Source organism: Cydia fagiglandana, chromosome 3 (assembly GCF_963556715.1).
Source record: "Cydia fagiglandana chromosome 3, ilCydFagi1.1, whole genome shotgun sequence".
Lineage (NCBI taxonomy): Eukaryota > Metazoa > Arthropoda > Insecta > Lepidoptera > Tortricidae > Cydia > Cydia fagiglandana.
In genome coordinates this window covers 15,201,283-15,216,298 of record NC_085934.1, presented here as the reverse complement: position 1 = coordinate 15,216,298, position 15,016 = coordinate 15,201,283, and the positions used below count along the sequence as shown (strand labels likewise).

The 15,016-nt window shown below is 37.2% G+C and overlaps 2 protein-coding genes across 2 annotated transcripts; one reads left to right on the top strand and one right to left on the bottom strand.

Annotated features, from left to right (window-relative positions):
• Nucleotides 1-124: 124 nt before the first annotated feature.
• On the top strand, nucleotides 125-2,529 carry LOC134680194 (putative SERF-like protein). The gene is made up of 3 exons (XM_063539276.1): nucleotides 125-391; nucleotides 936-1,050; nucleotides 2,107-2,529. The coding sequence occupies exons 1-3, from the start codon at nucleotides 385-387 to the stop codon at nucleotides 2,183-2,185; spliced, it is 201 nt and encodes a 66-aa protein (XP_063395346.1). The 5' UTR covers nucleotides 125-384; the 3' UTR covers nucleotides 2,186-2,529.
• A 4,824-nt stretch (nucleotides 2,530-7,353) lies between these two features.
• LOC134680191 (5'-deoxynucleotidase HDDC2) lies at nucleotides 7,354-13,239 on the bottom strand. The gene is made up of 4 exons (XM_063539272.1): nucleotides 13,060-13,239; nucleotides 12,833-12,980; nucleotides 11,211-11,365; nucleotides 7,354-8,996 (listed from the first exon to the last, which is right to left on the bottom strand). Exons 1-4 carry the CDS (start codon nucleotides 13,120-13,122, stop codon nucleotides 8,760-8,762), a joined length of 603 nt encoding a protein of 200 aa, XP_063395342.1. The 5' UTR covers nucleotides 13,123-13,239; the 3' UTR covers nucleotides 7,354-8,759.
• Nucleotides 13,240-15,016: the final 1,777 nt, after the last annotated feature.

The following is a 15,016-nucleotide window of genomic DNA, read 5'->3' as shown; positions in this document are numbered from 1 at the left end:
TCCTGTCCGGATGTTACCAAACCACGTAGATCTTGTATACCATACCTTACAGATGTGACATATTTGATCGTCTGTTACATATTGGCGTTTTGTTTTTAGTTGTGTAATGGCAACAATACTCGTTTCATTTTCATTGGATTGACCACCATTTTCCTCTTCACATTGTCGACCATTTTATTGTTTGTGGCTAGTTGGTGGTTTTTATTTCGAAGCCAGCTGTTATCTTTTAGTTGTTTTCAAAGTTCCTTTCATTGTGCATAAGGGGTGGGCGGTGCGTTGTCTTAGGTTTCGGCCGGACTAGCGTATCGTCCGGACTTTGTGCCACTTCTGAGAAGACCAAATTTCGTGATTTCGACCTTGTGGTACTAATATAATCAAGCCACGATGACCCGTAAGTAATTCCCCGAATCTGTTTGTAAACGAAAAGAAATCAGTTTTTGTTGAACATTTTTCGAAAACCCTTACGACAAAAATATCAATGTTTCTCCATATGATCTAATTTCATGGAATAATCTAGAGTCGTGAGTAACGTACACAAAAGGTCTCGTCACTAGAAAATTATTACAATAATTCATTTGTTGTTGTACTGCGTCTGTGTACATGAATTTCGTTATATACCCTATAAAAAACAAGACAGTATAATTACTAAACAAATAACTGAATGCATTTTATTATTATTTGCATTACCTATTCATTAAAACAACTAACGTAAAATAGTTTTCATGGTAATTTTCCGTGACTAATTGTGGTATTCCATCGGTCCAATATCTTGGTCCGTTGTATGTCATTGCGTCTCACTCTCTCATTATGCAAAATGTGAGACAAAATACACAGGACAATTAGACAGGTGGAATACACCACCCTAATCAAAGTTATGCTAGGCTAGGATAAGCAGAAACCTTGTGATGGATGTAGTTTATTTCACTTGTTTGCAGGTGGAAATCAAAGAGATTTGGCTCGCGCTAAGAACCAGAAGAAGCAGCAGGAGTTGGCCAAGAAGAAAAATGCTAATGATAAGACGGGGATGTCTTTATCTGAAAGGAAACATAGGTCAGCCTGTATTTACTTTAACGCTTTACTTAAGGGGACTGATTCCATCGGACAATATCAGTTAACACTTTCGCAACCGGGCAAAAAACGGCGCACTACCCCAGAACCCGGTTGTCTATATCTGCGTACAAAACAACCCGCTGGGCGGGTTGTCCGGCATCTGAGCAAACATTACGAGTGCCTACCACGCGGGTTCTCGGTAGTCAAAGTGTTAAAACGCAAAATCTGACAGCTGCGAACAACTGACAGGCTGATAAGCCAAAGAGCGCATTCTCAAAAGAAAATTAATTGCTAACTTATACTTTAGTTTCTATTACTGATAATTCCATTTTCAAAGGCTTAGGAGGGCCGTGATATTGTTCAGTGAACTGTTAATCTGTGGGCCCTTTATAAACAATAATGTCACACACACAAAGGTCTTAGGCGCAAGTGAGCTAATTTAAACCTTACTTGAAAGTGTGAAGGTTACTTTGACAGTGTCTGTCCTTACACCCTGTAGTTGTCCATGGTGCGGTAGTCACGACACTCACGACTAGTCACGACGACTTCAGGTGTTCTTGGCACTCAAAATGTTAAAGGATACAAATTCATGAATCATTCTTTATTGCAGTACTTATAAGCCAGACTATTATATTATCAACTATATACTAATCCACTTAATCATAAACGTTTGCTAAAGTTGACAAGCCGATAATAATTGTTTATCCCTTTCTGACGTATTGGTATCATGGAAAAGGACAAACAATTATTATCGGCTTGACAACTAGTAAATGTTTGTAAATAAGTGGGTAAGCAGTTACTTAAAGCATTTTCTTAAATTGGCATGTTTGGAATAAAATAACAGCTATGAAAATAGTTGATCAATCATCAATTCTAAAAGACAGCAATTTACTGTTTACTCTCTAAACAGCTTTCCAATACATAAAATTATGTATTAGAATTGTTAATGAATATTTATGATTATTTCTTTTATTTATACCATCATCTACACTGGGAGTTCTTAGAAAACTTGAGTGAGATAGTCATAAAAAAATGTTTTTTTTCTTTTGTTCATAGGGATGCGGAACTTATGAGAGAGAAACAACGGAAAAAGGAGGAACAAGAAGGCATCCATCAGAAACAAGCCGTAAATTAATATTTCATTCTTATGAACAATCACAAGTTTATTGAGGAGGTGAAATGGTTCAAGTGATAACATAACAAGCAATTTAAATAAGAAATGTTTTAAATTATCAGTTCCGACATAAAGCTAATAATACCACCTTTAAGATTTTTCTTTGTATTATATTAAGTAAGCAATGGTTCACAAGCTTCACAATACTATTATGATCTGAATAGCGTGCTAAATAGCATCCTCTGTATCTTAGCATTTATGCAACTATTCAAGTTAATTTTGACTGAATATGTTTGTATGTATGTATACTACTACTCAAAATACCCCTTTTTTGTACAATAGAGTATTAGAATAAGTACAAAGTATCTGTTGTTTATTTAATTTTATCTAATCCTTTACTCTCAAATTCATATATGTATTATTGGCATACGAAAAAATAAATATAGACGGTCAAGCAAATCTTGTCAGTAGAAAAACGCGCGAAATTCAAATTTTCTATGAGACGATATCCCTTCGCGCCTACATTTTTCAAATTTGCCGCCTTTTTCTACTGACAAGATCAGCTGCTTGACCAACTATAATCCCTGGTAAATTTTGTCAATAACTTTTTTCTCTCTAGATTCAAAATTCTAGATTTTTGATCTGTAACCAAGATAAATTAGCAAAAAGACGAAGCAGTATGGCCTATGGTCTTAGCCTGTCAAAAAGGACGAATAAAAAAAACTAAATGACTGACAGATGACAAATGATTGTCAGTTTTTAACATTGTTATAGTTGGTCAAACCAAATCTGTCAGTAAATAGGAACAAAAAACTATACTCATCCTTTTCTTGTGGGTGCTAGTACTAGTGTCAGACAAAGATAGTATGATTCTCTCTATGTTGTTGTCTCTTTGAAATCAATCTAAAGAAAACGGGACGACACTATGATGTTGCCACTTTTTAATTTCTATAATTTCTTGTCGGTCTATAACAGCTGTTATGTATGATAATTATGTCTAATCAAGTGTATGGAAACGAGCAACAACCTGCAACAGGCGACGAACGTAAGTAAACTATACTTGTGGCTTGGGTAAAGACCAGTGCCCTGTTTATCAAAAGCTTGTAACTTGTAATACAAGTGGAAGTCCCTTTCTAATAAAACCTATCAAAAAGGGACTTCCACTTGTATTACAAGTTACAAGCTTTTGATAAACAGGGCACAAGTAAAGACCCAACAACTGAGGCCCTACCGCGAATCACTTAATTCATTGTAAAGCCCCCTCCAGACTATGCGCGTGAATCGCGGGCGAAGCCGCGAACGCGAGTGTGGAGTCTAGTTCGCTGATATGCGAAATCGACTCCAGACTCGCGTTCGCGGCTTCGCGCACGAGTGTGGAGCGGGCTTAATACAGTAAAATTATAAATTTTGCGTTTGCGTCAAATCCGGTATTTCTGATTTTTTGCAGGCTTGTTTATGATGTTGGCCCAATGAATAATCCAAGTTTGTGACCTCGAGCGCCGAACGCAACTTTGTCAAAAATCGAATAAACCGCAATTTTTTTTAGATTTCGGCGATTATAACCCTTAAGCCCCCTCCAGACTATGCGCGTGAATCGCGGGCGAAGCCGCGAACGCGAGTGTGGAGTCGATTTCGCAGGTCTGCGTTCTGGACTCCACACTCGCGTTCGCGGCTTCGCCCGCGATTCACGCGCATAGTCTGGAGGGGGCTTTAAGTACTACTTTTTGGTAGTAACTTCCTAGGGCGTTTTTAAAGTAGACTAAATTTGCTACAATAAGACACTAGAATTGTCTCTGTACATCTAATATTTTCCGAGATAAAGCCTTTTAAAATTTTATAATTTTACATCAGTTCTTAGCTATAATATAAGGGTTAGGTAGGTAATTTATATGAAATTCATCACCGCCACGCTCTACAAAATATTTATATTCCATAAAACATGTATGAGTGCCTTTTTTGAAAAAAAAAAATTTTTTTATTGAACATAAATATTCGTGCGCGAATCGCGGCGCGAAGCCGCGGAAGCGAGTGTGGCGTTGATTTTCGTAGACAGCGAAATCGACTCCACACTCGCGTTCGCGGCTTCGCCCGCGATTCACGCGCATAGTCTGGAGGGGGCTTTACGGCTAAGTAGGTGCGTCCGGTTCGAAGGACCATGTATGGATTTCAAATATTTTCAACAAATGTGAATGATATTAAAGTGTTATTTATTTGCAATTAGATTTTTTAGGTAGATGCAACAAGTAGATAAATATTTTAAACACTTGTAGGTGTATAAAATACCTCCCCAAAGCTACCCGCCCGCTTCTGGAATGGTGTCTAGGATGCTGGTGGGGTTGCCCCTTTGTACCGCCAGATTTTAATATTTGTGCCAAGTAGGAGTTAGTCAGCCCTGTGATCACCCGAGACTCCTTTAGTCTGACCGACGAATGTGAATTATAAGTGATGGATTTTCCACTTAGCTTGGTCTTATACAATCACGTCATTGTCACATTACATTAAATTTTTACACAATGGTAATATATACTTGGTCAAGCAGATCTTGTGAGTAGAAAAAGGCGGCAAATTTGAAAAATGTAGGCGCGAAGGGATATCGTCTCATAGTAAATTTGAATTTCGCGCCCGTACAACAGTAGAACCCGCTTAAAACGATTCTGAGGGGACCTTCCAAAAAAAGCGTCTTAAACGGGAAATCATATTAAACGTGAAAACAAAACTAGTATTATTTCAAGTACAAACACCGCAGCGGTGATAATGAGCGAATGATATCTAAGTGTAGGTTATAAGTTCACACGCGGTTAAATAATCTAGGAACACTGACGATAGGCTCAACTAAAAATAAAGTCGTGGAGTAACTAACTGCAAATAAAAATCTGGGACCAATAGCTTGCAGTCTGTGCTCCATATAACCTTCAAGCAGATGGCATCACATTCTCACGCCGATAAGGACCCGACAAAAGATATTAGACAAAACAAAAAACCTAAGGTAGGTGGTAATAAACACATTAAAAAATGTTGGCTAACGGCGTATTGCATAACAATACGACCGTGCGACGGTTATGTCAATAACACAAACGTGCAGATGATGCGTAACGGGAATTTTAGATGGTGTATTAAGCGGGACGCCAGTCGTAATAACCGTGAAAAAATGTATCAAAAAAGGCCTAAAGTTGTAGGGACCGGCGTAAAATGGAATGGAAATCGTATTAAACGTGATCGTATTAAGCGGGTTCTACTGTATTATATCGAATTTAACTGCAACGTCATCTTGCACTAGGTATGTATTTTAATGGGGATCTCACTGTGTATCCAGAGACATCAGACCGCTTAGCATGTCTCCTGTTGTCGCGCGCACCTGTGGATCCTATATATCCTTGGAATAAAGATTACGTTACGATACGAATCGTAGTGAATAGATTCAGGAGTTACTTTGCGGAAATCTATATTAATTAATTAATACAGGGTGTGGCCTGTAATAAGAGCAAAAAATCTAACTGGAGATTCCTTGGAGTACCCAAAGTTACCACCAAGTGGTCCCGATGGCTCAAAATTCTTAATTTAGGAGAAATTTGAATTTAAAGTCAAGTTTAGCAAGCAATGGATTTTAACATTGCGTTACGGTCGCTTAACTGTCGTAAGATGTCATGGTACCGGGACGTCTTGGTACGCGCCTTTTAGTACAAGTTATTTTAAAAATGAATACAGAGAAAAGTAGCTCTTATTATTAGGAAGTCAGAACTCATTCAATATGCAATGACACGTTATGTTTTGTTGACATACTCGAAATACTTTTTTTTTGCTATGTAATGGAAATAGTTTTTAAAATAATTTATTTTCGTAATAAAAACCTCCATAAAACACTTAACTTCATTACCTACCTATTTGAAAAATGCTTTGAACTTTGTCAATATTGACAACTGTCAAGCGAATGCACAACAATTATTCATGTAATCCAATCTTGTTTATGATGGAATTACATGATTGAACGGTGGTGCCAGAAGAAGTTCAAACCAAGCTGTTGCACCGCAAACGATTTCTCGATCGGAGGCAGACTGACAGTGTCATCGTCAACGTTGAACGTAGTGCCACGTTTGCGGGACAACGAGCCTGTCCGGGGCCCGGGACGGCGGTGCAGCCTCAGCAAGCGTGCAGGCGGTGATATGCGAGTCAGCGTGGCGTTATACTAAAGAACCACCAGTACCAAAAACAGAACTATGTGTATTCTATGGATCTGTCACAGAATTCGTATTAGAGGAGAAAAAGTACCTACCTGATTCATAACAGAGTCATTTGAAAAAGAAGGATACCTAATGATACATCGTATTATCGAAAAAGCAAAAAAGCAATTTATCGGCCAAGATTATGAATGGAAACTGAAAAGTATTTGTTATTAATTTGTTAGTTGTGAAATGTAAGTCCTTATGTTATGTAGTTGTTCAAGATTAATAAACTCAGTAACTATACGTTTTTGTTTATTATTTTTTCCATGTGATGTAATTATTTACAGGAAGCAATAGGCGTAGCTAAGGGTGGTATTCCATCTGTCCAATTTTTGTCATTTTGTCTCACTCTGCCATTAAGCAAAATGTGAGACAAAATACACATTGGACGGGTCGAATACCACCCTTACACGTGGCCAAAATGATCTTAGAGTCAGTCCAAGAATAGTCTGCAGCGGATTTGATAGCCCACGCAGTACAAGTGTCATTTATACGTCATATTTAGGACTGAGGATAGGATTTTCAATATTATTGAAAACGATCGTAAATGTCAATGTCAAGTATTCCGACTGGACACATAACGTCTGCAGTACATTGCTGGCTCGATTAATTTTGTTAGAAAATAACAAAAAAATATTTTTTCATTTTAATTAATTGAAACTATTTGGACTTAATTCCTCATTACTTAAAGGGCGTATATTTTAATTTTTTGCTCTTATTACAAGCCACACCCTGTATATTGTTTTAGCGGATTTGCATAGAAATTTTTTGGTTTTAATTTTAATTTCAAATCGTAAGGTAACTGTGTGCGATAGTACCTAGCAAAGTTGTTGCGGTTATATTATACAGTTGGCATGCAGTCTGTCTTGGATGCTATATAGGTCATATGCAGTAACTAGGTATGTATTACTTTTGTAGCTGTATTTTAATGCAAGAATTCTGCAAACTTGAAATAAAAATGCATCGAAATACACAAATCGTTATTTTATTTTTAATGAGAGTTTTTATGAGTAATACTACCAACAAGCTTATATTAAATCACAATGAATACTGGTTAGTAGACAACATGAATATAAAATTAAGTTCAAACTTATAAAAATGGCTTACTTAATTATAACCAATTTGAAACAAACTAAGTTTGTTAAAGAAAACAATATAAATCATTAATCAAATCAACAAAAGGAACTAAACAAATACAATGAAAGGAGTGATAAATTTTTGGCTTTGATTTATTTAAAAAAAGATATGAATGCCGATTAGTGTTTTTCAAGAGATAATATTTGTCTGCGGGGCATAGGAATGTATAACAGAAATATTTAACTTTACTATTAGTTCTAATTACAATGTTAGACTTTTTTTGTATTCAAAAACTATTGTCGTCCAATACAATATACCTATACCTAACGAGTAGATATACCTACTTTGTAGGTATAAAAATTTATACAAGTCTACGTTTTTCTCGAGTTCTTAGACAAATTTAACTTTAAGCATATATGGCTTAGCTTATTAGCTTCTTAATGTGGCTTTCTATGGTACCTTAAGCATTCATATGCACGGGACCTTACGATAAGGAAAGTCACGTAGAGTAAACGAGAGCAAATTGAAGTACTTGTTAAGGTGTAAGACCTACCTACTTACAGAAAACCAGCGGCATGATGGCTCAAAGGCACAACCTTCAATAACTTTTCATTTGGTAACCTCTTCAGAAGGAACGAAACCCTCTGCAAGCCCGTTTCTTCGGTCTTTTTACTCTCTAGCCTTTGTCTTATATACATCTGCATGCCACTATTAAGTAACAACTAACGAATTTGTTAAGAAGTCATGGTAAAATCATATAAATCAACAATCAGACAATCACTCAAATAATTAAAATCATGAACCATATAAGTACTATAACAGAGGAATATTGTTTGTACATAAATAATACTTTTCTCAGATAAAATATAAAAACACTACCTTTAAATATTCACGCAAATTATCTGAGAAACTTGTGTTAACTTTGGTAACTTTTCGAAGGCTACTTTTTGTTGTTGCTCCCTGTTATTTATACAAAAGAAAAAACTCATCCAATTCACTTAAATATTTTGAATAGGTATAACGTATAAGACTCCAACGACGTTTAGTTTTATTAAGCAGGACATATTTGAAAAGAAAATGGACTCGAAAGTGAAAAATGGTCGTTGGCACTGGCACAGTAGCGTTCAAAACTATTATACTCTGATTATATCTTCGATCTATCATCACCTAGAACCAGTCTAGTTGGACATTGGAAATAAAAATAATCTTAACTACACTTGTTGCGCTTCATAAGCCGATTAAGTATAATAATTATGGCTTAAAATTTAAAAATATGTACTAGAATTGATCAATATGAGTTATGTGGTACCATTTACCACAAATTTCTTTTCGAATTCCTCTCTTTGCCTGTACAATTCCGTCACCAAGTCCCTGATAAACGGATGATTGAACTTTCCCTCAGTCGCTGTGAAGAATTCTTGTAGCTTCCTGGGCGCTTTCTCGCGTTTCTCATATTCGAAAGCTTGTAATATCATATCGTATCTGTCTAAATCTTTTGCGAACTTTGCTTCGGGTGAGGTTTGATTTTCGTATTCCTGAAAAAGAAGTAAAGTTTCTTTTAACAATGACTCATTGTTAAGAACAGAGTTAGGCAGTTATAACGACCGACGGCGATCGGTGAGTAGCGATAGGTGAATTATTTTCTTACTGGTGAGTGTCAGAGTCAAGAGAACACTTAAAAACGTGCTAGCCGCCGGTGCGAACAGCTAGCGATTAGCGAGCACCGAGCAATATATCTATGATCTCCTTTATTCACAGGGGATCTACATTTACAAATTCTTATGTGAAAAATTAGCCGATTGCTACTTGCTTAACCGCTACTCGGATAGCCGCCTTGTACACAATAAAAACATATGCTCCTTACCTACGTACCTAGTACCTACCTAAAACGTAACAATATGTACATAACACATATTTGTATAATACTGAACTGCGCGTGGTAATATATGGTGGCGACAAAACAACGTTATTGACTAAGAAAATAATGCATTTTAATGAAATGCTTTTCAACTGCTATTAATAGACTGGTTATAAAATTACTTAAGTACGTATTCAGTAGGTAGCTATTACAATAATAGTACTATGTGAATTATTGCAAAAATCAGGAAAGAAGATAATTGCGTTGCGTGAGACAGGAAACGGAAACCCTTATTCTTAACGAAGTTTGGTTGAATATAAATATAAAAACTTTTCACAAAATAAGCAAGACAACTGGTTTAATTTTGTAAATAAATAATATATTGTGTAGGTGTTAATTGTTGGGTTTAATCACAATTAGACCCGATAGATGGAGTCGCTATTATTATCAGATTTTATCATTGGGTGTTTTCTATTATGATATCTAAACAACTAATGATCTTGATGAAATATGGTACAAGTAAGTCCCTGCATTGTTAAGGTTTATAACAAAGACCCGCACGTCACTATATAGGCCCAGACGGTTTGAATACTTAAATTGTTTTGCGTGTGTTAACTTAGTACCTGTTAGATTTGTAATTATGATACAGTCTATGGATACTTACTTATTCAGTGCTTACTCTTTGGTACAGAGTAGGGTTGCCAGATCGAAAAGTGCTTTTATCGGGAAAAAATATAAATGTTTCGGGATATTGGGACTTAAGTCAGGAAAAAAAACATTCCAATTAAAGTAATTGAATTAAAAACAACGATATTTTACATTATGGGCAGTACGCTCGACGTGGGTCGCTCGCTCACTCGACGACAGTTCAGAACTTGAAATTATTGTTTTATAACGTGAAGCTGTTTTTCGGGACAGTTTTCACTTTTTCGGGAATCGCGAACACATGCTAAAAATCAGGAGAATCTCGCCAAATCCCGAACATCTGCATCTGCAACCCTAGTACAGAGTGAAACATGTCGTGCGTTTTTCGACATAAATTACGCGAGTGAATCATTCTTTACATCAGTGATTTTCAAACTTTTTGGTGTCACGGCCCTTTATGACCACTAAATATTTTTTGCGACCCCCTAGCCCCGTTTCTACGTTTTTCTATCTATATAGTCTGTGCGGAAAGACAACAGTCGTGAAATGTATGGGCTCCCATACATTCTACGGCTCTTCTCTTTCCGCACAGTCCATCAATGGTCGATATCAAAAGAAAAAAAGCCGGCCAAGTGCGAGTCGGACTGGCAAAGACCAGTGGTAAAAATAATTCGGATTTTAACACAATTTTACCAAAAATAAAACAAATTCAAATGACGGCCACTTTTTACAATGTTTGACTAGGTACTAATTCATATTAAGGTACTTTTCGGATCCTCAGATATCAATTTTTATCATGATTAGAGCAAATTTTCCGTCGGACGTACCGTTTTCGAACTACAAGCAAAAAACTGAAAAAGGGCAGCAATTTTTCCACAACTCCTGGAATGGAGCAAACTCGGATTACACTAATTTAGAACCAAATGAAGGTAATAGACGATTTCCTGGAATTATTTCCTGGAAAAAATCTAATTTGACTGGCCTAACAGATCTTAACTTATTTAACTGTTTAATAAATACAGTTTACCTATCTAATAATGTTTTGTTTTATTGATATACTGTACGTTACGATCAGTAAATTTTAAAAGATCGGATTATTTTGAAGGAAAAAAAACTTTTTACTTTCCATAAGTTTCTTTCAACGCTGAGCTTCGCGACCCCCCTGGACAAGTGCCGCGACCCCCCTGGGGGTCGCGACCCACACTTTGAAAAACACTGCTTTACATAATAACTAGTTTAAAATCACCTTGTAAAGCTCGTACATCCTGTCACCAGCGAAACCAGTGAGCTCTGCGATTTTCTTCATAGCCTCATCTTCTTGCCGGTGCTTTTCCTCAGGAGAGACTCCACAATGGGGTGTGATATCTCCAACTATACACTCTGCCAAGTCATGGACGAGAGCTGGAATGGGACAATTAAACAAATTTAAATGGAGACATGTTGCATGTGGTCGCGCTCCTCAGCATTGAGAGAACGAGGAAGAAGGTCTAGTGTTATATGCCTACAGTTTTTGTGGTTTTGGTTTTATTTTTAATATTATAAATGCCGTAACAGACGAATTTAAACAAAAGCTTGTAATTTCAAAAAAAATATTTCAAGCTAACACACTTAACAGATTAGTAAAAAAAGAAGTGAGCTGTGAAGTGTGTAACTTAATAGTAAAATCTGAAGAAGTTTAGAGAGTGTGAAGTAATTAACAAATATGATGAATAGGTTCATGAGTAGCACTTTAGTTATGAATACATTTTCAGAGTTCTGAATGGGTTCTTTGTTTTGATTATAAAATACCATTGTGATTTTTGATAATGATTTTTTGTAACAAAACCATTTATCATGAGAGTGAGCTTAATCCAATGAACAATAAAGAAAGATGTTTTATATAACATCTCTAAAATTATCCTTCACTGATCACTGACATGTCAAGTAAAGTCAGCAAGCAAAAGTTTGTACTATACCGGGTGTGGCCTGTAACATGAGCAAATAATTCAAACATAGATTGTACTCCTCAAACGGTAACACTTTTATTCTACAACTTTTAAAAATTATGAATTATTTAGCCTCCCTATTTTTCATACAAAATAAATATTATCTTCAATGGACGCCATCGCCACGCCATATCATTGTGATTGACGTTGCTTGTCACGCCTTAAAGAAAACAAAATTTGCAATACATTGCGTCTTAGAATAAACTATAAAGTGTATTAAAAATCAAACTACAAGTTATTTTTAAAAGTCGCTGAACAAATATTAGTCAGTATGAGGAGTACAGCCTACAGTTTAATTTTTTGCTCATATTACAGGCCACACCCGGTATATGCTTTCATATTTATTACCCAACTACAACCAGTGGCAGATTTGCCCTAAGGCCTAGTAGGTCCAGGCCTAGAGCGGTTTATATAATCATAGGAACCTTGACTTGATTATTATGCACAGTCAAGTTTATTTCAACATGGAGACCAAAGACCTTGAAAAGTATGTTTAAAATTTCAATAACATGTAAATTAAAGTCTAAACAGGACGAAAGTTGGAGAGTCATTATATTAATAGGAAACTTATTAGACTAGCTAGGGCCTATAGACAGTCAATAGGTACCAAAGATATGTTAACCTACATTTTCTGCCTTAGTGCAACATAGTAAAGTGCAAAAGTGTAAACATATGTTTGACATTGGCTGTACCAACTATTTATTTTGTTATGGGGGGCAGCGACAATATTGGTGAGAAAACTTAGGTGGGGTGACTGCACATGAGGAATATATTTATTCTCTCAATAAAACATATCAACAAATACTTAGTACAGTACTTCTCTTCATTTTTAAATCTTCTTAAGACTCGTAACTCTTATACTAAATCCAACTAGAAAACTCACCTATTTGTAGGCACCTAAAGCGATCCAATTTAGTCGGGTTGTTCTCTTCAGTAAGCAGGAAAGTCATCATGCCCATGCGATACATGTGACCAGCGATGGACTCACAATCTTCGATGTCACATAGCACCCAGCCAGTTCTTTTGACATGCTGGAAAATACGAATTTCAAATTATTCTTAAGACAGAACATTTTTTCTATCTCTCAACATTTTATTGCAAGAATGGTACCTTCAAACGACCGACGAGCTCTAGAAACTCAAGGATATTTTTGTTCTCTACAACTGGAGCCATTATTATGAATTTACTTTACTTGTGGAATATTTTATATTAAAGAAAGAGTGATGGTCACCAAGGCCTGTGATTCCTAAGAAACGAAAATCGAAATGTTGAATGAATGTGTGCCTTTGTGACGTACGTGACTTTGACAATAGATAGGGCAACTGACAGGGTCGATAAGTACGAACTTCGTATGATTGACTTAAAGCCGTTACAGACGGGCGTACCGGACCGCAACCCTTGGTGCGGTCCATGAATCTAGTATTAAACTGGACGGGGCATGAGTGGTGGGGATAACTGACAGAACGGGATAGTCTTATGTATCTTTCAGTAGGAGTAGCAGCGAAAGCGCTATTATTGTTTGTCCTTGTCACAGTATCACATATTTTTTGTTGCCCAGTATGAATTATGGTGGGCAACAAATAAATTCGACCAATCATAGTGTTTGTCCCTCACGGAGGCACGCGTACCTATACCACTGCTATAGGATGTTACCTTCTATGGTGCGGTCAATATATCTCTTTTTCGCTCTCACTTATAGCTGCGTCCTTAACCGCACCAATGTCGCGGTCCAGGGCTATAACCGCGAAAATCGAAGTTCGCAAATTGCGTGCATCTTTCTCTGTCACCCCGGCTACTCACGTAACGATAAATCGTTGCGATAAAACTGTGCAGTCCGACTGTGCAGATAAATCGAACCGTGTGTATGACAAATCGTTACGATAATCGACATACACACGGTTCGATTTATATGCACAGTCGGACTGCACAGTTTTATCGCAACGATTTATCGTTACGTGAGTAGCCGGGGTCACTCTAATTACGCCTTCATTGAGTAAAAAAGAAAGATCCCTGCGAGTTTCGGTTTTTGCGGTAGCGCCCCAGTGTGGCTGTCTGTAAACACTATAGGCTCCGTGAAATATAGGGGGCAGCACAGTAGCCGTCAGATTTTTGGCGCGAAGCGTAAATTAGAGAGTGAAAGAGACTAACATTGGACAAAGACATTGGATAGGAATACCACCCTAAGCCCCCATTCGCACGGGAGCTTTTTCAACGCGCGTTTAAAAGCGTTTGAATGACACAAATGGAGAACCATGTATGTGTTCACACGACAGCGGTGGCGCTTTTTATCAAGTGTTGTTGAATTTTCGACATTAAGCCTTGGTCATTAAATCGAATTTAGAATGGGGACAGATTCAAGCGCTTTTTAACGCGCATTGAAAAAGCTCTCGTGCGAATGGGGGCTAAAGGTCCCTGTACTCACTGGGCCAGCGCCGGCCAGTCCAAGGGACGCAGCCATGCGGTAGAATGAGATAGCAATATCACTTGCTCCCTCTAACGCATAAATGCGTCCCCCAGACTGTCCCACGCTGGCCCAGTGTGTACAGGGGCCTTTAGATTTTATCACCCTTGTCAGGGCAGGAAAAGGCGCAAAATTCAAATTTTATATGGGAAGTCAACTGTGTCGCTTAGCTTCAAACCCGGGTAAATCGAGGGCAAATCCATTCGTCAGTGGTTTAACCGAGAAAAGGAAGTAGACAGATAGACAGAGCTGAAAGACAATATTTTGTTGGTGGCGTTTACTTATTTACAAGGTTCACAGGAGGAGTCCGGGATACGTTTGAACCATTTCAAATAGTTATTTCGGAAGTCGGAAAGGGTTTGAGTTTCCACTAAATTTTAAAGTTTATTGATTTGTGTACGAGTTTCACACGAGCAGCGCGAAATTTAAATTTAAATCCGCCGTGGGTTTGAATTCGATCCTCGCTCCTGGCCTCGTACCTATGAATTGAATTTCTTGGAAGTTATGTACGAATTATCATTTACGTAATACCAGTTGCTTTCCGCTAAAGAAAAACGCCGTGTGGATCTATAGGTAGGTACTTACCTACCTACTTTCATCCGCGAA

Excerpts from the sequence above, each read along its gene's own strand:
- LOC134680191 (XM_063539272.1), bottom strand. The coding sequence starts at position 13,122 with ATGGCTCCAGTTGTAGAGAACAAAAATATCCTTGAGTTTCTAGAGCTC. Across the intron at positions 11,366-12,832 it reads CTTTAGGTGCCTACAAATAG|CTCTCGTCCATGACTTGGCA; the intron begins GTGAGTTTTCTA and ends GTCCCATTCCAG. Across the intron at positions 8,997-11,210 it reads GGATGTACGAGCTTTACAAG|GAATACGAAAATCAAACCTC; the intron begins GTGATTTTAAAC and ends CTTCTTTTTCAG.
- LOC134680194 (XM_063539276.1), top strand. Across the intron at positions 1,051-2,106 it reads TTATCTGAAAGGAAACATAG|GGATGCGGAACTTATGAGAG; the intron begins GTCAGCCTGTAT and ends TTTTGTTCATAG.